The 25761-nt window shown below is 42.9% G+C and overlaps 1 protein-coding gene across 1 annotated transcript in view; it reads left to right on the top strand.

The window, feature by feature from the left end:
- The window catches only part of chp (chaoptin), a 152789-nt gene that overhangs the window by 27402 nt on the left and 99626 nt on the right, over positions 1 to 25761 (top strand). Inside the window, exons 2-4 of the mRNA XM_067155991.2 lie at positions 15677 to 15971; positions 19423 to 19593; positions 22972 to 23480. Of these exons, the coding sequence (XP_067012092.2) occupies positions 15677 to 15971; positions 19423 to 19593; positions 22972 to 23480 (975 nt within the window). The remainder of the gene's footprint in view (positions 1 to 15676; positions 15972 to 19422; positions 19594 to 22971; positions 23481 to 25761) is intronic.

Genomic DNA, 25761 nt, shown 5'->3' with positions numbered 1-25761 from the left:
CAAGGGCAGTGTCCTGGAGCTTCAGACTCTTGGTCGGGGATACAACTGGGGAGCCCAGGCGGCCTCACCTGCTATGCTGAACAGGGGCCTTGTGGAGGGATGGGAATATTGGAAGGGATAGGCAAGGAAGAGGGAAGGAAGCGGCCGTGGCCTTATGCTAGGTACCATCCCGGCATTCGCCTGGAGGAGAAGTGGGAAACCACGGAAAACCACTTCCAGGATGGCTGAGGTGGGAATCGAACCCACCTCTACTCAGTTGACCTCCCGAGGCTGAGTGGACCCCGTTCCAGCCCTCATACCCGGGCCTCCGGGGGTGGCAGCTAATCACGCTAACCACTACACCACAGAGGCGGACTGGGACAGGAGTACAAGATAAAGACAAGTAAGTCCAAAATAAAAGTAATGGAGTGCAGTCGAATGAAGTCAGGTGATGCAGGAAATATTAGAAATAATAGATTATAAAATGAAGACTTAAAGGAAGTAGATGAATATTGTTACTAATGATGACAGAAGTAAGGAGGACATAAAATTCAGACTACCACAGGTAAGGAAGGCCTTTCTTATGAAAAGAAATGTGCTTGCCTCTAACATTGATATAGGAATTACAAAGATGTTTCTGAAAACTTTCGGCTCGGAGCGTGGCGTAGTACGGAAGCGAAACATAGACGATAACTAGATCAGAAAGAAAGAGAATAGGGGCTTTTGGAATGTGGTGTTAGAAAAGAATGCTAAAGATGAGATAGGTAGATCGAATTAAGAATGAAGAGATACTGCATCGGATTGGTGAGAAGAGATCGACAGGGCTAAATTTGACGAGAAGAAGTGATAGAATGATAGGACACATCGACACATCTTAAGACACCCAGAGTTGGGTTTTGAGAGAAGTGTAGGCGGTAAGAACGGTAGGGGTAGACAATATGACAAGCATATTAGAGCAGATGTAGGATACAGTAGTTACGTAGAAATTAAAAGGTAGTAGTGGCGATTCGGAATTAGAAGTGGGGTCGAGGGCAAAATTGTTTACAGACAATAAAAAGTACCCGGGTTTGTGGGATATAGCGGCCAGAGAGGGGGGGGGGGGGGGCTTTAACATCAGAACTCAAAAAACTACAAAATTTTAAGTTTTTTATGCTCTCTGAGCGAATTTCGACAGAGAGGTAAAGGTTGTCAATTTACTAACTTAAGTGCGGTAATAACAGGTTTTTGAGATTTTCATTCAATACTAAACAAAAAACTTTCCCCAAAGGAACGATATTACACATATATTACAATTAAATAGGAGTACGGCATGATTATACAATTAAAAATCATTTAGTATTTGACTACACACTAAGAAGCTAACAGACACTAAAGAGACTGCCAGACTACGAATGCGCGCGGCAAGCGGGTGAATCATACCTCAGTGTCAATGACCTAGCCGAAAATATACCCCTGCCACCCTTCCTCACAGCACATGCAAAGCAGGTCGGTAGATGCAGAGTGGGTCTCGGTCCAGCTCTGCACTCCGACCGGCCAACCGAGCAGAGGACGGGTGGCTACTGCTCTACCGTGGCTCTGCGCCTCTGTATTCGGGAGACGGGAAAGGGATGGACCTCACGACTGTCCTGAGAATGGATTTCCGTTGTTTTCCATTCTCCTGTACTAAGGTGAATGCCGGGACAGTTCCTGCCAACCCCCTCACCTTCTCCCAGCATCTCCTTCACCGTAACAAATCACCCGGCGTCACCGTCTAAGAGGCCCGCCTCCCCCTTCAGGAGAGGAATGAAAACATATTAGTAATAGTAGTGCAAAGTTTCCACTGCTTGCTGTGGCACTATACAGATCGGTTAGCGGCAACGAACGACATTTTGTGCGTATTACCGCTAATAATTTTTTTGTTAATAATTAATGTTAATAAAGGAAATAATTAGTTGATAAGGCAACAGGGCTTGAACAAATTGCTATACTTCCTAGTTTCAACCGGCTAAAATAGATTAAAAATGTAATGTTTCTCTACAAAGTGTGTGTGTGGGGGGGGGCCGCTACTGAGCACAAAATAGGCTGGTATGGAGGGCTGCATCAAACCAGCCTATGGACTGATGACTCAAAACTGAGCTCGATAGCTGCAGTCACTAAAGTGCGGCCAGTATCCAGTATTCGGGAGATAGTGGGTTCGAACCCCACTGTCGGCAGTCCTGAAGATGGTTTCCGGTGGTTTCCCATTTTCACACCAGACACATGCTCGGGCTGTACCTTAATGAGGACCACGGTCACGTCCTTTCCACTCCTAGTCCTCTTCTGTCCTCGTCGCCATAAGACCTATCTGTGTCGGTGCGACGTAAAGCAACTTGAAAGGATGACTCAAACAACATTTATAAACGCTTTCAATAATTTTACAAAGGAATATTAACAAGTAGAATCCGGATGTTTAAGCAATATAAGGCTGGAATACAAACTCACTGTAGCGAGTGACAAGTATATTCTAGGCTGCACAACAGTTGCATAAACACTAGTGATGGAGCCTATTAGAAACCCCTTCTTTGTGACAGTTCGGTTAAGCACTTGGCTGCCGGAACTCGTCATATTGATCACCCGTGTTCTGGAAGTTGACCTATGGCTCTTCCTAATATAATTTGTGTGCCCGTAGAGTAGTCTATAAAACAGCATTAGCCAATTAAGATGTGTAAGTCAATTATCTCCTTCTCAAGGGATGCACAAAGTGACAAGTTTGGTGTTCCACGGGACGTTCTTAACAACTAACCAACTGGCATTTAAATCTAGGTGCGAAAACCGGTTAAGTCCATTTCAGTTTTGAGAAAGAAGTACAATATCTGCTACATACTTAGTGAAAGAATCGAACATGTCCACATTTAAGTGCTCCATCGCATCACGAATTTGCATCCAAATACAGCCGTGTTCGGACTTAATTGAACCTTACTCCAAAATCCCTTTGCTAGATGAGAGTAACAGTACTCTGTGATGAAGGGCAGTAGCCTGCGATTGAAACTCCATGTGTGTGTTAAAGGGCAGGCACTGTTTTGTAGATTTAAATTCGATCAGGTTGCCATGTTCTAATAAAAGGGTGAACTTTGTGTGTTAAATTACACGTATACCGGGCGAGTTGGCCGAGCGGTTAGAGGCGCGCGGCTGTGAGCTTGCATCCGGCAGATAGTGGGTTCGAATCTCACTGTCGGCAGCCCTGAAGATGGTTTTCCGTGGTTTCCTATTTTCACACCAGGCAAATGCTGGAGCTGTACCTTAATTAAGGCCACGGCCGCTTCCTTCCAACTCCTAGGCCTTTCCTATCCGCCATAAGACCTATCTGTGTCGGTGCGATGTAAAGCAAAAAAAAAAAAAAAAAAACGTGTTAGTGTACCGACTCGTGAACTGCTACCATAGAGTGTTATCAGGGTTATTATCTACATATTAGGTCTAAGTCATGCAACCCTACAAAAAAGGGAAATAATTATTTAAATGAATCAGACTAAAGACCATAAAAACAGCAACTTGATTTTGAATCTTAAACATGTTATATTTGCAATTTTCATGTTGTTCAAATCAGTTTGTATCTGTATTACCTTTCTTTCTTTCTTTCTTTCTTTCTTTCTTTCCTTTTACAAGTTACTTTACGTCGCACCAACACAGACACATCTTACGGTGACGATGGGGTAGGAAATGCCTAGGAGTGGAAAGGAAGCGAACGTGGCCTTAATTAACTTTCACACCTGGTGTGAAAATGGGAAACGATGGAAAATCATGTTCAGGACTGCCGACAGTGGAGATCGAACCCACTACCTCCGAATACAAGCTGACAGCTACGTGTCCCAAATCACGCAGCCATTCGTTCGGTTGGCGTCTAAGTATCCAATTTCGTTCTAAGTATCCACATTCGTGTCCAGATTATTTTACCCTTTGGTTTGATAACTTTTAGCCCCAGGGGTCTTAACTTGGGAGTGTGGGTTGGGAACCACGGAGCCCTTATCTGAGTCCTGTCATTGCTTCCACTTTCTTGTGCCAGGCTCCTCACTTTCATCTATCCTATCCTACCTCCCTTGCTCACCCCTTGTTCTTTTCAATCCTGATTGCATTAGGTGTCGAGACGAACCATTTTCACGCTCTTCGTGGCCCTTGTCTTTCTTTGGTCGATATCTTCATTTTTGAATTGTCGGACCCCTTCCACACTGTTAACAATGTTAATAGAGGATGGTTGTCTAGTTGTAATTTCTCTCAAACAGTAATCACCACCACCACCTGATAACTTTCGCCACTTCTTGTGAATACAAATCAATCGTCAACCTTTTAAATGTATTAATGAGCTCTGGACGAAGAAGCTCCATTTCATCCATCTCCAGCAATTCCTTTCCATCGACTGAGGAATGTGTGCTGTGTGCTTGCTAAATACACAGCGAATTGCATGCGAAAACGAACAGGCTGTTACAGCATCGTGCACACCTGACCTCGTGGTGAGAATGACAGTGAACTGGAACGCAGTAGCAAAGTAGGGCGCTGGGAAGCCCTTACTTGTGTCGTGACGTCCGCATCGAAATCGGCTCGGATTCCACAAACGCAATTAATGCTGCAGTCTACAGGAACATCAATATGAACGTTGTTAACAATCCTTACTACCAAGCGACTTAGCTAAACATTTTTTATTTAGTTACTGAATATTCTAAAAGTTGGAGCCATATTTTACAGCAGCAAATTTATGTATGAAAATTAAAGTTTCTCTGTTTGTTTGTCCTTTATAGACTCAAAAACTACTGGACCGATAACGATGAAAATTTCATAATTTGTTCTTATTATTGCTGAGAGTGTTTAGGAAGTGGTAAGACACCCATAGCAACCCTAGGGGTAGGGGTGGGAGGGGTGAGATGAAAATAATAAAAAATAGTGTCGAATCCATAGTTTCGGGATCACTGAGATGAATAGTGACATTCCGGATGTCGTTCAAGTCCAAGTTCATCCCCAATCGGAATGGGGGTTAGAAGGGGTAAAAAAATTACCAAAATGACCGAGATTATGGATATATGCGTGTGCATGTTCGACCATAAATGTCGACAAATTTACTATCTGGAAAAAATCTATGAAGTGTAAGACACTCCTAGAACCCCATGGGGAGGGGTGAAATATAAAAATAACTAAAAACGACCTACTGTATATTAGTGTTAGATCCATAGTTTTCGGGGTCGCTGAGATGAATAGTGACAATTTGTATGCCGTTCAAGTCCAAGTTCAGCCTCCACAACAATAACTCTAATGGTTTGTAAAATATCAGTCGGCGCTACAATAATGAAATTTACAAAAATTCGCTTCACACATAATTAACATGTAATAAAAAGCCTAAAAGCAATCATTCACTAAAGTGCCCGGGCAGCACCGGGTAATATATCTATTAACAATAATGTATTTCATGCAATTTATGTACACACGCTGTGTGTTATGAAACCTATTTTTACTTTGCTTTTAAATAAATGATTTAAAATATCTAACGGTCGAATTAATAAATGCGGGCGAAGCCGTGGGTACATGCCAATTAGTGTTATAGTTTATAATCATTTTATATTTTATTGGTCTTTTGAGACAATAACTAGGAAACGAAATTACCGAATAAGTGATGAATGAATTTGAGAAATTGTTTCTAGCAACAGGATATTCTGAATAGATGGTATAATGTGTTTGAGAGTTCCATAGCTCTTCAAGTGACATCAAACAGTAAATGGTCCGCTGTTTGAGAAGATCCACAAACGCACAGATAATCATCTACAGTATTAATTTTAAAATTTTGAGACTATCAGTTAAACTTTCCATGGCCGGAGGGAGATTGAATGAGAATTAATTAGAGTACTAATGTTTCGCGCTGGAGTTGGCTATGCCTAGAGGCATGATTTTTTCGCATTAACGATAAAGGGCAAAAAAATAATATTTTGAAGCAATTTTGCGATATCTTTACTAATCATATGTTTCTGCTTAAGAAAATATGGATATTATGTTCGCGAGTTAAAGCGAATTAAAGCGAATTAAAGCGATAAAGCGAAATTCAATTATTTCGCGATAAGCGCGATATTACAGCGAAATCTGTAGTGAATAACGAACTTGACATTTTGTTCCAAGATTATGTATGAAAAGAAAAGGAAGAGCGAAAAAAGATTCGAAGTTGTGACACTTGCACGGAGTGACACTTGCACGGAGATGGAATGTGTTGACACTTGCACGGAAAGCCAAAAATTCCCGGAAATTACTAAGCATGGCTATTTCAAATAGTGACACTTGCACGGAGGCCCAAAGAGGGTTGGAAAACCAGAAACAGGGGAGGGGAAGGCCCACCCGGTAACTGGAATTCATTGCTACAGTTGATACCTGTGTGACAACTAGTACTGGCGATAATTGCTCTGTAGCTATGGAGTTCACTGAGACCGCCTCTGTTGATTTACGACGGACATCAGTATATTGTGGACTATACCAATAAAGATCAAATGACTTATTGGCGGTGCGTATATTTCAAGAAAAGTAAATGTAAAGGAAGAATAACAACGAAAGATAATACAGTTTTAGGCGAGACAATTCATGTTTGCATTCCGGACGACGCAGCGAATGAAGTGATAAAAAAGTGTAGTAAATGAAAAAAAAAAAAAGTGCAAGGGAATGATTGCAACAGTTTACACCGAAGAAGTAGGCCAGCTCTTCAATAGAGGCTATGACCTTGTGACATCGCTGCCATCACATAGAAGTACCAAACAATCATTACATCGTATCCGACGGAAACGAATGGGGCCTACAAAAGACCCGATCGATTCTGGAGGTGCTATAATACAGAAAAGACACACAGCAATGAACGACGGTGGAAAATTCCTACTTGAAGATGACAACAGGGGGCTTAAAGTCAGGATATTAGTGTTTGCCATCGAGAAAGGAAAATCTACTTTATCAAGTTGCTATTCATTCTTTGTCGACGGGACCTGAAAAAGTTCAAGCAAGCAGTTTGGGCTGTTACTTAAAATCCACGCGATCTTGGAAGTTCTTGGGAAGAAACCAACACGATACCAGCTGTCTACGCGCTGTTACCAAACAAGAAACGGGAAACCTTATGCGCGTTTCTTCGAAGCTGTTAAAAACAACGTACTAGGATGGAATCCTGTGACACGTATAGACCTCGTGCGAATGGCGAAATTTTACCTGCTGGCGCTCCTAGCGGCAACTCGCTCAGAACATTCATGTGACGATTGTGTGTAGTGGCTTGTGCGGGAGAATCAAGTGTGACAGTGAAGGAAGCCATTTAAAGCTGAACTGTCGTCGTCCATAGAGATTTGTGTGGACTTTCAGAATATTCGTTGGGATAAGTCATATTTCAGTAATCACATATTCCAGGTGAAAGAACGATTGGGAGAAGAAACGAGCATTAATCAAACGCCTTATGCAGTTAAACTTACAGTAATAGTTTCCTTTCTTTTTGCACCATAAGTCATATGTATATACAGACTATTAATTTCAAACATAACTTTAATATACAGTACACATTTTCCGTGTCCATTGCCGTTGTAAATTATTTTTTTCATTAATTAATGCTAGTCTTGTTTTAACATTTAACAGATCGATTGCAAGCCTTGCATTTATATTAATACAGAAAGATTCTTCGAAGATTTCCTTTCTGCAACAATGGGCAAAAACCGAAAAATGTTGCAGCCGAATATTTAGGAGAAATGTTCAAGGACAGATTAAGTAAGCGGCTAGTTTGTAGCCTACTGGAAAGTGAGGGATTTGAAACATTCAGCAAAACTGAACTATATTAAAAAATTAAATTTATAGACTGCTTTTACAAGAATTTTGAAGGCCGAGTGTGAAGGTGAATCCTTAATTATCTCCAATTCGACTGTTGAAGCTACCGTGGATGATGCTGTAGAACAGAGCGAAACAAGACTTTTACTTCAGTGTCTACAGCAATTAGACCTTCAAAACGTTAATAAACTGTTTAGATGCTATGGAATAAATTACTTGTCAAGTGGCAAGATATCAATAGTGCCAAACTATTATTATGAATGCACGTTGCAAAGTGACGTCCTGAATTTTTATTATGACAACGTAAAAGTCACAAAATCGTAGACGTATGCTACTGCGACTAGGGCTCAGTCTAAAAATCCTGCGTGGTTCGATCAAAGAAAATTACACATATCTGCCAGCCAGAGTGTTCAGAAGATCATGACACTGCAGAGTGGAGATTTTAATAAACTGGCAACTCAGCTTCTTCTTTCTGAGGACATAAACAGTCCTGCAGTGAGATATGGCAGAGATAATGAGCAGAAGGCACTTCAGGAGTTCTGTTTATCGTCCCAATGTTGCGTGTCACAGCTGGGTTTGTTAATAAACGAAGAGCAACCCTAGCAGCCTGGATGGGATAGTGCTAGGTCAGGACTGATCCTCTCTTTTGGAGATTAAGTTCCCTTACTCGTGTTGGGAAAAGCCCGTGATTGATGAGAACATGTGTAATGTTCCAAATTTGTATATTGACATTGATGGCGATATCAAGTTAAAGGAAACTCACGTATATTACACCCAGGTACAGGCATCATTGTATATTTTGAACCTCAACTCCCGTGACTTTTTGTATATTCTCCAAAGAAAAGTGTGAAAGTGGGTGTCTCCAGAAAAGAAGAATTCCTTTCAAATATTATTCTCACGGCACGGAGGTTTTATTTCGAACATTAACTTCCACTAATTTTCAAGCGTTATGCATAGTGTTACATTGTTACCATACTCAAGCATAGATTTTACCACTATTCAGACATTTCAAACATAATATAATTTCTACTTGAGTTAGAAGTAAAAAAAAAAAAAAAAAATAGTGAACTAAATCGATGTAATCATGTGCAATTCAATAATTATATAATCATGTTTAAGTTTAGGCCTTTACCTAAAATATACTAGTCGTCTGTTTTATTGATCGGAGGACTGAAGTTCACTAAGACACCTACGAGACGAACAATTTTGTCTAAAAGAGTTAGGTACCAAATGTGTGCTTATTGTTTGGGAATACGAAGAATTTCGTTCCAGGAGGACAATTTGTATAGGAATAGTTACATCCAACCACAGACCAATTTGTTCTACTCTTTGTAGAACTTTCTTCCATCTCGAATTTGATTTCGTATCTCCACAAACGCAGCCTGATAATCGCGTTGCTTCACTTCACTGACGAGAGCAAGTCACATGAACTATTCGAGCAACTTGCCGCCAGAGCGCAGCAACATCCATGCGCACGAGGTCTATTATGGACTTCGAAATCGCCATCGTCCAATCAGCTAAAACGCTGTTTCCTCAATCTGAGATTTTTGGTTGCAACTATCATTGTAATCAATGTATATGGAGGAAAGTACAAGATTGTGGCCTTGTTACTGCGTACAGGGAAAATGAAGAAATTAGACTTCATATTCGAATGTGTTCAGCACTAGCGCACATTTCCCTAGAAATGATTGATAATGGTTGGCTATGTATTCAGGAGAGCTCACCTGAAAATCAGAATCTACAGGTGTTTTACGACTACGTCGTCGACCAATGGCTGGATAACGAGCACATGCCAAGGAATATGTGGAACTGTTGTGGAAGGCGGCATCGGACCAATAACGTTTCTGAAGGCTGGAACCAAAGAACAAACAGCGCACCCGAATGTATATTCGCTGATCAAGACTCTTCGAGATGACGCAGAGTACTACGGTCACCAATTTGTCAGGATAGTTTTGAATATCGATGGGGAGAGAAGGAAGAAATCAGCTGTGAAGATCGATGAGAGTATTTCAAAGGTCTTAAAAATACTGGAAGTTGATGGCAAACTAAGATCATTCCCAGTTTGTGTTGCTTACGCTCAGAAACTGCAGATAAACTACCCTGGAATATTACAGGATTTGTAAATCGTGCAAATATTGAAAATATAGAAATATTCTGAATCATAATAATAAAGAGAAAACTTGACAATGAAATATCACTGCATAACCACGCAAATATCTTGAATCAGCACTAAAAAAATAAAAGACTTGACGAACTTGCATAAAGTGAAAAATATTTATGTATGAGGAACGCAAAGAGACTACCTCCCCGTGGTGTTCCCTGAAAACGGCGCTAAGTCAGCCAAATGTATCTTACAATGTCTAAAATTAACCAGAAAAACAAACCCCATGGTGCAACAGCCCTTGAAAGGCCTTGGTATACCAAGTGACCGATGCTCAGCGCGAAGGCCTGCAGATTACGAGGTGAGGTGTGGTCAGCACGACGAATCCACATGGTAGTTATTCTTGGCTCTCTACACCAGCGCCACTATCTCGGCATGAGATAGCTCCTCAATTCTAATCTAATCACCTCGAACCTCGAACCAGCCCTCAGATTCAGGTAAAAATTCCTGACCTGGCCGGGAATCGAATCCGGGGCTTCCGGGTAAGAGGCTAGAACGCTACTCCTACACCATGGGGCCGGCATTTATAAAATTAACGGTTACTTATAAATTGCATCTAAATTCACTACCGTGATTACCAGAGTTAGGATTTTTGGTGACATGTCATTAAGTGCGACCAGTATCCAGTAATCGGGAGATAGTGGGTTCGAGCCCCACTGTCGGCAGCCCTGAAGATGGTTTTCCGTGGTTTCCCATTTTCACACCAGGCAAATGCTGGGGCTGTACCTTAATTAAGGCCACGGCCGCTTCCTTCCAATTCCTAGGCCTTTCCTCACCCATCGTCGCCATAAGACCTATCTGTGTCGGTGCGACGTAAAGCAAATAGCATTTTTTTTAATTGGTTCTAAATAGACATTGCTAACTTGTATAGAAATCCTTATCATAGTTCCTACATTGTAAAAATGCTAATTACCGAGAAAGTGGCCGTGCGGTTAGGGTCGCGCAGCTGTGAGCTTGCATTCGGGAGATAGTGGGTTCGAACCCCACTGTCGGCAGCCCTGAAGATGGTTTTCCGTTTTTTCCCGTTTTTTAGGCCACGGCGGCTACCTTCCCAATCTCCCACCCTTCCGTCGCCAAAAACCTTCGATGTCTTAGTGCGACCTTAAACAAATTGCAAAAAGATGCTAATTTATTCCTTAAACAAATTGCAAAAAGATGCTAATTTATTAGGTCATTTTTTGCCATTTTGTATTATGTCATTTTATAAAGTTGTAAGTCATTATGCGGTCATTTTATGGAATTTATTGTCCGGCTCGATGGCTAAATGTTTAGCGTGCTGGCCTCTGGTCACAGGGGTCCTGGGTTCGATTCCCGGCAGGGTCGGGAAGTTTAACCATAATGGGTTCTGGGTTCGTTCCGCTGGCACGGGGGCTTGGTGTACGATCCGCAGGTCGCCTACGGGAGTCAAACCAAAAAGACCTGCACCTGGCGAGCCGAAGACTATTTTATACTTTTTGAGTCATTTTCTTACATGTTGAAGCATTTACGCGTGTGGTATTGGATTTCCAGGAGAGGCCAGTATTTATGTGCATTTTCGTCGAAGTACCTATCAAATTAGATTAGGTATCCAAAATTTATGTTAGTATGACCATTCTACCTCATCAAGTAGAGTGAAAGGCTCCGTGCAAATGTCACTCCGTGCAAGTGTCACTCCGTGCAAGTGTTCCAACCCCAAAAGATTCATCAACAGGAAAGAAATATGTTATCATTAATCTTCTGGAAAAACTCTTTAAGAAAAGAAAAGGGGTTGGCTCCAGGTTGGTTTCTTGCCAAACGAAATGTATGGTATGTTGTTCTTGTGGTGGCTGGTAATCCCACCCCAGCCTGTCTCCTGACGGCATTGGGCAATCCTGGAATCCCTAATGACGTCTACAAGCAGCACAATTGATTGGTGTATTACGGCTTCGTGGTCAGATAAAATTAAGAAAGTGATCACAGACAGTAGCGAAGATGGGTAGCTCGACAAGTGTTACGATGCACAGCAGAGCTAAACAGTTTGCGAGTGCAGGTTTATACGTTTCGGAAAGCAATATTTTAATGTGTAGGCCTACATTTTGTAATGTTCGTATCGAGTGGGAGAAAGAAGATACTGTCTCAAAACATTGTTTTAAAAATAAGGAACATTCAGAACGTAAATTTAGCACTCCAACAGTGAAACGGCAGTCAACAATAGAACTCTCATTAGATATGCAAAAGAAAGCTAAGAGTGATAAAAGTAGAATTTATTCACGAAACAAAAGCGATGCTACTCAAAGCCAACATCCCGCTGGAGAAGGTAGACGACCCTGCAGTCCAGAAATGGCTTCAAAAGTATGTACCAGATATGTACAGTCCATCAATTAAAACTTCACAATCAACGATCAGTAATAGTAATTAAACCTTTAATGATTAATTTTAGAATTTCATTAAAGCGATACGGCAATATATATTTCGCGAAATAACGCGAAAATTAGCATCCTTCTCGCGAAATAGTTCAAAAATTAATGCGAAAAAATCATGCCTCTAGCTATGCCTATATATGTTGGAAAATCGTTCTTTTGTAAGAGGTCACTTTGTACTTGAGATCCAAATCTGTTCTACTGATTTATTAATTATGATTTGATTTGGGTTTTTGGGTAGCTTGGGGGGCACATAGCTATGAGCTTGTATTCAAGAGATGGAGGTTTCAAACCCCATTGTCAGCAGCCTTAAAGATTGTTTCCCGTGGTTTCCCATTTTCACTTCCAGCAAAATACCGGGACAGTTCCTGTTCGTAAGCCACAGCCGATTCCTTCCACTTCCTTACCCAGTTTCATTTATCATTATTCATTTCTTCTTTATACTGTATTTAGGGCATTTTATTGGCGACGAAGATATACTGCGGAGGTGGAAGAATAGTTCCTGAATAATTCCCTGTCTAGCGAGGAAAGTGCTGAAGTTACTGTAGCTGCCGCGTGTGCATCCAGCGCGAGGATCTTCAGTTGCTCGGGATATTTAAGTAGTGAAAAACAGTCACCTCCTGATACACAAACACTTAATGACTTCATTAGTAATATTCCGAAACGGTAACTTGTCCATTCTTTAAATACCGGGGTGCTATAATATAGGAGAGCATAAACCAAGAGAGGAAGTGGAAAAATCACGTCTAAAATATATGCTTAGGTTTTCAATTATTTGTTTTTGTGGGGAGGAGATTCCCCAAATTATCGAAACTTTTTCCAAAAAGTCACCATGAAAATAATCTATTTTGAGATATTCATCACTTGTACCTATAGCATGTATCTCCTTGCTTTAATCCTCTTCGAAGATTCAATAATACATTACATTTATAGTTATATTTACCTCAATTTTAATGATGTTGATTTGAGTATTGGAATATTTCGGTCAGAGAGCCTAGTTTTTATTTATGCAAATATTTTTGGAGGAGTGAAATACTATTTGTTAATTAGTTACGATACATAAGACGTATGTATTAGTAAGTCAATTTAAACATAACTTTAGTAATGACTAACATAAACTAAATAAAACCCCATGGAGCAACAGCCCTTGAAGGGCCTTGGCCTACCAAGCGACCACTGTACAGTCCGAAGGCCTACAGATTACGAGGTGACGTGTGGTCAGCACGACGAATCTTCTCGGAGGTTAATCTTGGTTCTCGAGACCGGGGCCGCTATCTCACCGTCAGATAGCTCTTCAATTGTGATCACGTAGGCTGAGTTGACCTCGAACCAGCCCTCAGATCCAGGAAAAATTCCTGGCCTGGCTGGGAATCGAACCCGGGGCCTCCCCTACACCACAGGGCCGGCTTGTAATGATTAACATAGCACTAAATAAATAAATGTGTTGACGAATCTTACATAAAAACAGGCAAAAACCTCTCTGGATTTACGCGAGTCTCATATAAAAAAAAACGAAGAAGCAAAAATAAAATAAACTGCTACGTTGATTAGCGCAGCAGGAAGAAGCAAGTTAGCCTGTAGCTTGCTCAAGTTGGGCTGAGCTTGACCTGGACAGGAGTGTAGCAGCCTGCTTGCTTTCCAGGCAAGCGTGGACAAGTTAAAAGGGAAATCTGTACTTCTCTGACTGCAATATCGCGTCAGCTGTATCCTGCTTACTGGGAAATACGGCGGAAGATAACAATGTTCGGGTGGAAGGAAAAGGTGTATTATATGGGTATACACTGACATGCCAAAAGTCGTGTGATAGAACTCTAGGCCCTCCTCTAGTTCGACTAAGTGCAGCAACTGGTCGTGTCATTGATTCCACAAGTCGACAATATCTTTTTTTTTACAAGTTCCTTTACGCCTCACCGACACAGATATATCTTACGGCGACGATGGGGCAGGAAAGGGCTAGGAGTGGGAAGGAAGCGGCCGTCGCCTTAACAAGCCATTTGCCTGGTGTAAAACGGGAAACCACGGAAAACCATCTTTAGGGCTGCCGACAATAGGATTCGAACCCACTATCTCCCAAATACTGGATACTGGCTGCACTTAAGCGACTGCAGCTATCAAGGTCGATACACAAGTCGAAGAAACATCTGTGGAGAGATGCTGACTCGGTACCCACAGGTTCCTTCTATTTGTAAGTCTTGGGTGTGAATGGACCTCACCGCCACGTCCCATAAATGATCGACAGGGTTCATATCAGGTGAACGAGGTGGTTACACGCGTAGGTATTTGTCCATGTTACACGATATTGAACCACTGATTGTAAATTAAGTAGTCTAGTCCAGGTAAATACTATTAGCAACGCAGTGTTGTTTCGTAAGCGACGGTATATTCGTGGTCTCCTGTGGAATGCTTGGCCAAGTACAACCGTCACGTTATGTTCACCCGCCTGTGGAAGTCGAACTAAGCCTAAACAAGTTTATGCAGGACTACGGTCCGTATTATTATTATTATTATTTAATTACTTACCATATGGAAAAATGCACCACATACCGTAAATACAAGCACAAGAAATATGTATCTCTTTGAGTGGCACACCGTAATTGAAGATCGAGTTCTTGAAGCCACTTTATTGCTTCAACCGTTGGTCTGAGGAAGTCCTCAACTACCTGGATATAGGTCCGCCGGTCACAGTCACTGATGATGTGGAGAACTGCTGCGATCAAGGCCTGTTGCTTAAATCTCATATTGGGGCAGAATTTCAGAGAAAGCTAAAAGTATCAGCTGCATTTGTCTAAATCACTTCATCATTTGACACAGTCTGGAGAGAAGGACTAATTTAGAAACGTCTACGCACAGGTTGTCAATGTTTCAGAGTATATCCGAGTTAACGGCACCTGCTTGGGTTCGAGCCACACCGTCAGCTGTTCTGAATTTTTTTTGTGGTTTTCTATTTTCACTTCCTGGAAAATTCCGGGAGAGCTATTCATAGGCCACAGCCGATTCCTTCCACCTCCTTACCTAATTTCATTCACCATCATTGAGCTCATCTTCAATAGCTCCCCATATGAGGTTGGCGTCAGGAAAGGCATCTGTCCGTAAAACATGCCATTATCATCTCACCTCATCCCCGACTCTGTATCAGGGACTAAGGGATAGACATACATAAAATATTGCGAGTATATTCGGGGAATAGTACGAACACAAAGAGGAAGCTCAAAAACGGGTTACCTCAAGGATCAGACCTATCTCCCCTGGTGTTCAGTTTGTACATGTCTGGTAAATTTGCAGAAAATCATCTTATGCTAATGAAATAGCACTAATCATTCTAGTCCACCCACCCCTTAAGGTAGCAGATGATTGTGTAATAACCAGTGACTGTGCTTGTCCATAGAGTCTGGGCGCGGTCGTGAAGCTGGGCTACGCCCTGGTGGTGATCTCGATGTTGCTCATGATGTGGGCCTCAATGGCCAGGGCGCGCGAGACGAACACGGCGGTCACCTATCCTCCGTGCTACTTCAACTCGCTGTGCAGCTGCTCCAAGGCCGAACCGGACCTGGGCATCGTCTTCTGTGAGGATGTGCCTCTCCCTCGCATCCCTGAGGCCATCAACAGCTCCAAGGTCTTCATGTTACACCTGAGGAACAACGGACTGTGGCACATCGAACCATACTTCCTTCAGGGAACAGGTGAGTACTTTATCGTAACGATTGACGGTCCCTTCCTCCGAAGAAGGGTCTATGGCAGACTTCGTTTCGTGCATGTTGATGTTTTTGTGAAAGATGGATCCATAGCATCGAAAGATGCAGCGTGCGAAATATGACAGGCACATGTTTAACAGAAAAGAGTCATTTGTTCCCACCATATTTCTTAGTTGAAACAAGGGTTTGTAGAAGTTTACAAGAAGGATTCTGTTAGAACGTGTGTGTTTGCACAGTATGTTAAAAACTGGAATATCCAAGTTTCAGAAAATTTGTTGTCAAGCTATGTTTTAGTCTACGGTATTTGCGAACAGTTACTTTTTCAAAAGGAACACATTTAAATCGCGAAAAGGAATCATCTTTACAGGCACCAGTGTTTGTTATTTAACCGCTTATTTTGAAATCCTTGTAAGATGATACTTTGTTCATAGTAGAAAGAATTTAATGATCCCCTGAGCATCAGGGGAGAACGTGTTCTTCAATTTTTCTTGCATGTTCTCCAATTACGTCGGTAACGAAATGTCTAACAACCCTATCCTCTCGAGCTTCAAACTCCTTTCCTCTCCTGCACGCTTCTAGCAACATGATTGACAAGTTACTTCCAAAACGAAGAGCACCTCACACTAGTGATGGGATAATCGAATATTTTCAATAATCGAATAACCTCCATCCGATTATTTAGCTAATCGAATAAATCATCGAATAAAATAATCGAACGAGTTTCAAATATCATTGATGTAGTGATGGCATAATCGAATATTTTAGGGTATCCGAAAAACCTCCATCCGATTATTTAAACAATCGAATAAAGTAATCGAATGAGTTTCAAATATCATGCAGTTGTAGTGATTGCATAATCGAATATTTTTGGGTATTCGAATAACCTCCATCCTATTATTTAGACAATCGAATAAAATAATCGAATGAATTTCAAATAGCATTCAGTTGTATAGCATAGAATATTCGGATGCGTCATGATTCAATTTTTCGATTTAAGTGTGTCGGATGCATAATCGATTGAAATAAGTGAATACATGAACTCTTATGAAGAATAGAAATACGCCATTTTCCAAACGTATCCCCAAATGCTGAAACTCAGTGAATTAAATAATAGCAATAATTTCGTGTGGCTATCTCCAGCCGAGTGCAGCCCTTGTAAGGCAGACGACCCACCATGCTCAGGATAGGAAATCCTAGAAGAGAATCGTCAACATGCTTTTGAATCATAATGTCATCAAACCTTTGTGTAGGCCTAGAACATGAGAGAGCGTAGGCTACTTCTGAGGCAGTCTTCATTTTACACGGAATGTAATGTCGCTCATGGTTCATATGTCTTATGGCTGGGGTTATCAGAACATTTGTGTAACGTGACACGGCAAACTGGGGTACCTAGCAACCGTGCAGGCTGTGATGTAAGGTATGGATGGATGGTCAGACAATGTTACCTAGCAACCGTGCAGGCAGTGATGTAAGGTATGGATGGATGGTCAGACAATGTTACCTAGCAACCGTGCAGGCAGTGATGTAAGGTATGGATGGATGGATGGTCAGACAATGTTACCTAGCAACCGTGCAGGCTGTGATGTAAGGTATGGATGGATGGTCAGACAATGTTACTTAGCAACCGTGCAGGCTGTGATGTAAGGTATGGATGGATGGTCAGACAATGTTACTTAGCAACCGTGCAGGCAGTGATGTAAGGTATGGATGGATGGTCAGACAATGTTACCTAGCAACCATGCAGGCAGTGATGTAAGGTATGGATGGATGGTTAGACAATGTTACTTAGCAACCGTGCAGGCTGTGATGTAAGGTATGGATGGGTGGTCAGACAATGTTACTTAGCAACCATGCAGGCAGTGGTGTAAGGTATGGATGGATGGTCAGACAATGTTACTTAGCAACCGTGCAGGCAGTGGTGTAAGGTATGGATGGATGGCCAGACAATGTTACCTAGCAACCGTGCAGGCTGTGATGTAAGGTATGGATGGATGGTCAGACAATGTTACTTAGCAACCATGCAGGCAGTGGTGTAAGGTATGGATGGATGGCCAGACAATGTTACTTAGCAACCGTGCAGGCAGTGGTGTAAGGTATAGATGGATGGTCAGACAATGTTACCTAGCAACCGTGCAGGCAGTGATGTAAGGTATGGATGGATGGTCAGACAATGTTACCACAATGTTTCTTAGCAACCGTGCAGGCAGTGATGTAAGGTATGGATGGATGGTCAGATAATGTTACCTAGCAAACGTGCAGACAGTGATGTAAGGTATGGATGGATGGTCAGACAATGTTACCTAGCAACCGTGCAGGCTGTGATGTAAGGTATGGATGGATGGTCAGACATTGTTACTTAGCAACCATGCAGGCAGTGATGTAAGGTATGGATGGATGGTCAGACAATGTTACCTAGCAACCGTGCAGGCAGTGGTGTAAGGTATGGATGGATGGTCAGACATTGTTACCTAGCAACCGTGCAGGCAGTGATGTAAGGTATGGATGGATGGTCAGACAATGTTACCTAGCAACCGTGCAGGTAGTGATGTAAGGTATGGATGGATGGTCAGACAATGTTACCTAGCAACCGTGCAGGTAGTGATGTAAGGTATGGGTGGATGGTCAGACAGTGTTTCCTAGCAACCGTGCTGGCAGTGATGTAAGGTATGGATGGATGGTCAGACAGTGTTTCCTAGCAACCGTGCAGGCAGTAAAATGAAATGTCGTGTGGCTTTTAGTGCCAGGAGATCCCAGGACGGATTCGGCTCGCCAGGTGCAGGTCTTTCTATTTGACGCCCGTAGGCAACCTGTGCTTCTTGATGAAGATGAAATGATTATGAAGACAACACATACCCCCAGCCCCCGTGCCATTGGAATTAACCAATTAAGGTTAAAATCCCCAACCCGGCCGGGAATCGACCCGGGACCCTCTGAACCGAAGGCCAGTACTCTGACCGTTCAGCCAACGAGTCGGACCGTGCAGGCAGTGATGTAAGGTATGGATGGATGGTCAGACATGTTACCTAGCAACCGTGCAGGTTATGGCTGGTTGTCATCTGAAATTAGCAGCCGTTGATGGATGGCCATGACCGGGAGACATATTTTCATGATCATTTGATTTTCGCAAAGGTAAAAGTGGTTCCTTTTTCTCAGGTTATACCTTAGGCCATTGACAGAGAGAAGTAGTAAGGGCTAGGTATAGTTAGGTGTTAGTTAAATATATATGGAAACCTTACGGAAGTAAAAGCACTGTTGCAACCTGAGAGTATGGGCCAGATTTTCTGCATGCAAGTGAACCGGAAATTAAGAGTGGTTTTCTACTCCGATGTTACAGTATCTGCTGTTCATGGAGGTAGGGTTCAGGAGGACATCATGGTTCTGTTCTTGAGGACGCACTGTCCTACATCGCAGAAATTACAGCTTTGTTCTTCTTCCACAGGAGTATATCGCCTGCAGATCAGCGAGAACCCATTGCCCCACATCCCGGACGAGGCCTTCCAGGGTCTGGAACGTTCTCTCTGGGAGCTGGAGCTGCAGCACAACCAGCTGACAGCTGTTCCGAGCCGAGCACTTAGACATCTTCAAAAACTACGACTACTGAACCTCACAGGTAATACTCCATTCAGTATTTATTTCATACTTCGTCTAATTTCATTGGTTTATTTTCTTCAAAATAAAAAGTTGAACATCAGGATTCTGTTTTTTCCAGACTCATCCATTTGACGCCCCGCTTTGTATGCTCTGCAAATCCCATATTGCTCTACCCATTCCCTTATTACAAATTTGTTTCCCCCAAAACACCTATATTTGAGAATATCTCAGAGCATTTCACAACTAACTAATGTTAACACAAACTCGAACTTATGGCTGATGTAAAAATTGTCATACATAAACAGTGTCATTGTCAGGTGGTGGTGATTATTGTTTTAAGAGGAAGTACAACTAGGCAACCATCCTCTATATAAAACTAATCAGAGGGAAAAGTGGGAGGGATCCGACACTTCGAAAAATGAAGGTATCGGCGAAAGAAAGACAAGGGTCACGAAGACTCCCTAGTCCTTGAATGCTCTGATAGCACCGGGGTCGGAAAAGAACATGAGTTGACCAAGGCAGGTCGAATAGGATAGATGACAGTGAAGAGCCTGGCACAAGTAAGTGGAAGCAATGGCACGACTCAGCTGAGGTCCCCGTGGTCGCCAACCTACGCTACCAACTTAAGAGCCCTTGTGACCCCTTTCAGTCACCTGTTACGACAGGGAGGGGATGCCGTGGATGTTTTTCTACCTCCCCCACCCACAGAGGATGTCAATGTCAAGCTGCTGCTTGAGATGCAAAGTATTGGCCAGCAGAGACGTTAAAAATAAACCAGCCCCACTCCGTCTCCCGAGCACAGAGGCATGGGGAGACGAATGAGAGACGAAACGCACAACTAGAATGCGACCATTGCTATGTTGGCAAGTCTCTTCTAATATACGAGAACAGTCTCTTACAAACCCAGACCGAGCGCACGGTGTTTGTACTCTTCGCTACAGCAGCTGCCTCAGCCCAACTTACGACGTGCGCAACCGCCCTGCTTTAAGTGTGTATGCCACGGTCTCTCAAACGCCCAAAATCTCACGCGTGCAAATTGAGGCGCAAGAGCTCCGTGCACTGTGCATCCGTCCCATTCGGCTCGGCTCGGACCAACGCTTCGTCTCTAGGCTACTCGGCTAAGCTCGGTTCAACTCGGCTCGGATTTGGAGCGCTACGGAGCAAGTGAGGAAGAGGGATACAGGCGGAGCGAGCGAGACAGGCGTGGGGAAAGAGAGAGACAACGCTATTGCTCCAAATCGAGGAGTGGGGGTGTGCATCTGGTCACCCAAGCGAAGTCGTCTTTTGCATCGTGCACAGTGCATGCACTCTGAGAGGCCCTGGTGTATACTACCTTATATTAAATCTTACCTTATAAAAGATGCTAAAAGTGTCATGCTCTATAATAAGGGACTTCAGAACTACCATTAGGATTTTCTGCACACCAATAACGAGAGTTTTGACTGTTCACACGACCATTAAGAAGAAACCAGGCCTCATCCGAAAAGAACACAAGCTGGGGGTCGAATAAACGACCATTCAGTGATACAAGATACCACTCACAATATCTCACTCTTGTGGCTGGATCAGCAGGTTTTGAACAATGGGCCCGTGTAAACCTGTAACAGCTTTGTAGCTCTGGGTGCAGAAGAAACCGAAACACCTACTTGTTGTGCTAATTTTGTGAGTGATTCATTCGGTGACCGCTGAAGATTCACACCATTGTCATCCAGCTTTCCCTCTGTTAAAACTGTTCTTGTGCGCGCACGTTTTTTTATCGAGCGCTGAGCCAGTAGTTACAAATTTATTTACAATTACGTGAACTTGTGCTCGTGAAGGAGGCACATCACCAGGAAATTGCTGAACAAATGTATCGCGTACTCGTACTTAAAATAACGTTTACATACGAAAATACGGCGTTGCAATGATAACTGTCTCACAGCTGAGATTCAGACTGGCGACTGATGCTTGCGAGGTCGGACAAGTGCACGCTCCTTGCAAGGTCAAAAACTATGCGTGCGCCTCCCGTACTGCTGCTTAGATCTCGGAGAGTAAAAACGCCGCTGTACAACGCATAAACGCTACACAAAGTTTGTGTTAAAGAAAAATGACGTCATAAATACGCGTTTTCTTAAATGCTTCATTGATGATAGGGCACGTGACCATGTGACCTAAGGGTAGAACTGCGCCCGTGAAAGTGTTGCGATACATTATGCACAACCCTCGTATTTGATCAGTATGATAGGTATGGGAATATCTCTCTTGTAGAAGTGACCAGTGAATGGTTGATGTCAGTGGCGTATGCTGGGATCAAGACAGGGCTACCACTAGACTTAGGTTTCCCCCCTTTCGATGTTTGGTTTAGTGACGTCAAGCCTTACGCGCTTTCAGCTGCAGCCAATAGCCAACGGAGAAGCCCGCTGTGTTGTGAAGGCTGCTTCACAAGCTACGGTCCTGGCCTCTGCTGCTGCCAAAGCTCAACCCCCGATCAGTGGAGATGGTAGCCTAAGGTTTAGCAAATTTAAGTTCGGCTTTGTGGCTAAATGGATAGATTGCTTTTCTTTGGTCCTAAAGCCCCGGTCCAATTTTCAGAATCAACCCCTTGTACTGTTAATATCCCTGGCTTCGGGACCGAGTGTTTATGGCGTCTTCGCCATTCATTTTATCCCTATTAGGTCATCACTAAACCAATACCGATGGCATTCACCATTATTATTATTATTATTATTATTATTATTATTATTATTATTATTATTATTATTATTATTATTATTATTATTTTAAATGTCGAATTTTACAGCAGTCGTACCCATAGTTCACTGGTTAATTAGCTTCCTCGGGAGATCAGTGGTGATGTCCCTCCCATGATCACGGGTTCGATTCCAACTAACAAAAGAGAACACTAAACCTGAAATATTAAATTTCATTTTAGCAGATCTACCAATAAAAAGAAAACTATATTGCTCCTATAACAGCAGCCCTGCAGTGTCTTCCTACAAGGATGTAGAAGTAAACGGTAGTGAAATACCAGCGCACTGCTATCTATATAATTAAGTCAGAAGTAAGACGTGAGGACGTATATTCGATGAGGAACGCATGGTTGATAGTTAGCAGCGGCGATTTGACGGACCGAAGCCTAGCACAGCTATCAACCCGGTACCCGCTCCTATCCGATATACAGCAGCAAGCCCGGTAGGGAGAGACGAGGGGGGAGGGACGAGAGTCTGGACTTCAATTTCAGTCTCCGATGCCTGGTTCTCAGAAATACGTGCGACGTTTTTCTCACTGCGTTCAAGTTTCGTAAATGGAACAAGGTGTCCGATGCTTACATTATAATGTGCTTTAGACTTCCGTCATTCTCAGCTGAGGTTTGGACTTTGATAGCCCTCAGTATACGCCACTGGTTGATGTCTTACAGGAAACAAAATCGCGGAAGTGAGCAGCGACATGTGGCGAGGTCTGGAAGGCAGTCTCTTGGAGCTGTACCTCAAGGACAACGCGCTGTCCACCATCACTCCTGATGCGTTCAGCACGGTGCCCCTCCTGGAGACTCTCGACCTCAGTGGCAATGGCCTGGTGGACCTGGAGGCCAGCACCTTCCGCTCCGGCCCTCCACGACTGGTGCGTCTCAACCTGGCCGACAACCAACTGAACGCCGTCCCGTACCGTCAGCTGAACGAACTCCACACCCTGCGTCATCTGGACCTCAGCTACAACCGTATCGCGGGGCTACACTCCAGTTCCATGAACTCCATGGTGCCGGGAGCTGGCGACCGCGGACATGACCAGCCGGGCCGCGCACACTGGGCGCTCGACACCCTGCGGCTAGACCACAATCAGATCCAATTCCTACCTCCAGGAGCCTTCCAGCAGTTCGACACTGTCAACAGGACGACGCTGGACGGCAATCCACTCGCCTCTGTTCAGGTTAGTTCTCTTGATCTTCACCAGATCGCGGTTCCTTATTATTATCTCCCTGTGACTAGGGTTATCCCCTGCCTGTCTTAAGAGGTTACCTAAAGGCGCCCCAGCGGCTCTTAAATTGGGAGCGTCGCTTGGTGACCACGGGGTCCTTGGCTGAGTCCTGGCATTGCTTGCACTTTTACCAGGTTCCTCACTTTCATTTATCCTGTCCTACCTCCCTTGCTCAATCAATCAATCAATCAATCAATCAATCAATCAATCAATCAATACTGGTCTGCATTTAGGGCAGTCGCCCAGGTGGCAATTACCTATCTGTTGTTTTCCTAGCCTTTTCTTAAATGATTTCAAAGAGATTGGACATTTATTGAGCATTCCCCTTGGTGGAAATGAAATGGCGTATGGCTTTTAGTGTCGGGAGTGTCCGAGAACATATTCGACTCACCAGGTGCAGGCCTTCCGAATTGACTCCCGTAGGCGACCTGCGCGTCGTGATGAGAATGAAATGAAGATGAAGATTACACATACACCCAATCCCCGTGCCAGAAAAATTAACCAATGATGGTTAAAATTCACGAGCCTACCGGGAATTGAACCCCTGTGACTAAAGGCCAGCACGCTACCACTTATCCATGGAGCCGGACATCTCATTTGGTAAGTTATTACAATCCCTAACTCCCCTTCCTATAAACGAATGTTTGCTCCAATTTGTCCTCTTGACTTCCTACACTACCCTAAATTGCGATCTTTCCTACTTTTAAAGACACCACTGAAATTTATTCGTCTACTAATGTCATTCCACGCCATCTCTCCACTGACAGCTCGGAACACACCACTTAGTCGAACAGCTCACCTTCTTTCTCCCAAGTCTTCCCAGCTCAAACTTTGCAACATTTTTGTAACGCTACTCTTTTGTCAGAAATCACCCAGAACAAATCGAGCTGCTTTTCTTTGGATTTTTTCCAGTTCTCGAATCAAGTAATCCTGGTGAGGGTGCCATACACCGGAACCATACTCTAGTTGGGGTCTTACCAAAGACATATATGCTGTCTTCTTTATATCCCTACTACAGCCCCTAAACACCCTCATAACCATGTGCAGAGACCTGTATCCTTTATTTGTAATTAGCCCAATGAATATCTTTCCTTACATTAACACCTAGGTACTTACAGTGATCCCTTGTTCAGAACTCTTGTTCTTTTCCGACCGTAACTGTGTTGGTTTTCGAGGCCTACGGAGACTTTCATTTTCACGCCCTTCGTGGACCTTGCCTTTGTTTGGCCGACCGATACCTTCATTTCTCGAAGTGTCGGACCCTTCCATTTTTTCTCTCTGATTAGTGTTTACCATCGGCAGCCCTGAAGATGGTTTTCCGTGGTTTCCCATTTTCACACCATGCAAATTCTGGGGCTGTAAGTGAATTAAGGCCAATTCTAGCCCTTTCTCATCCTTCTGCCGCCGAAAACCTTCAATGTGTTAGTGCAACGTTTATTCACAAAAGAAAAAAAGAAAAAAGAGGGCTGATGTATAGTTAAAGGTCACTTTGTCGCGTTATGTTGCACGGATGGTCGCAATCCATCAGACAGTTTGAGCATGAAGATATGGAGTGAGCGCCGGACTTTTTGTTAGTATTATATAGTCTTGGAGTTAGCATTGTTTTTGTTATGCACTGTTTATTATTATTATTATTATTATTATTATTATTATTATTATTATTATTATTATTATTATCGATACTCCACAAGGCTTTACTTTTAAACTGACGTTTCGCAAAACAAATGAACATCGCCTTACCTGTTGCCAGCGCGCTACCGCCGCGAGGACAGCTGATGCAATGCGACCGCGGTAAACAGCCCTCGTAAAATGTAATACCGTACTCAAAAAAGGTAATGAATCGGGAGTGGAAACAAATACACAGAAACTACACATACTAACAACTTCCGTCACTAAAAGAAAAAATACATTATCAAGAATAAAAGAGAATGAAGAAATGCATCACTCACCGCTAAGGGAAGGAACACTCCACTGATCTCAGTCACTTTCTTGCCACTTGTCTTTTCCGAACTACATTGAGACATTCTAAACACGAACGAAGTACTGTACACTAACCAATACACGGACGTAAATAAAACTGCAGCTATATTTATTCACTATACTATAACCTGTATTTTACTAACTTATGCTATGCTAAACTGTATACTACGCTATACTGTATTATACCAGAGAGATAAAGACTGATATGAAAAACACAAATTATTGAATAAAAATGCAAAAGATCGCGAACCGT

Source organism: Anabrus simplex, chromosome 1 (assembly GCF_040414725.1).
Source record: "Anabrus simplex isolate iqAnaSimp1 chromosome 1, ASM4041472v1, whole genome shotgun sequence".
Taxonomy (NCBI): Eukaryota; Metazoa; Arthropoda; class Insecta; order Orthoptera; family Tettigoniidae; genus Anabrus; species Anabrus simplex.
Note: the sequence above shows the minus strand (reverse complement) of the source record. Positions and strands in the feature narration are given on the sequence as shown.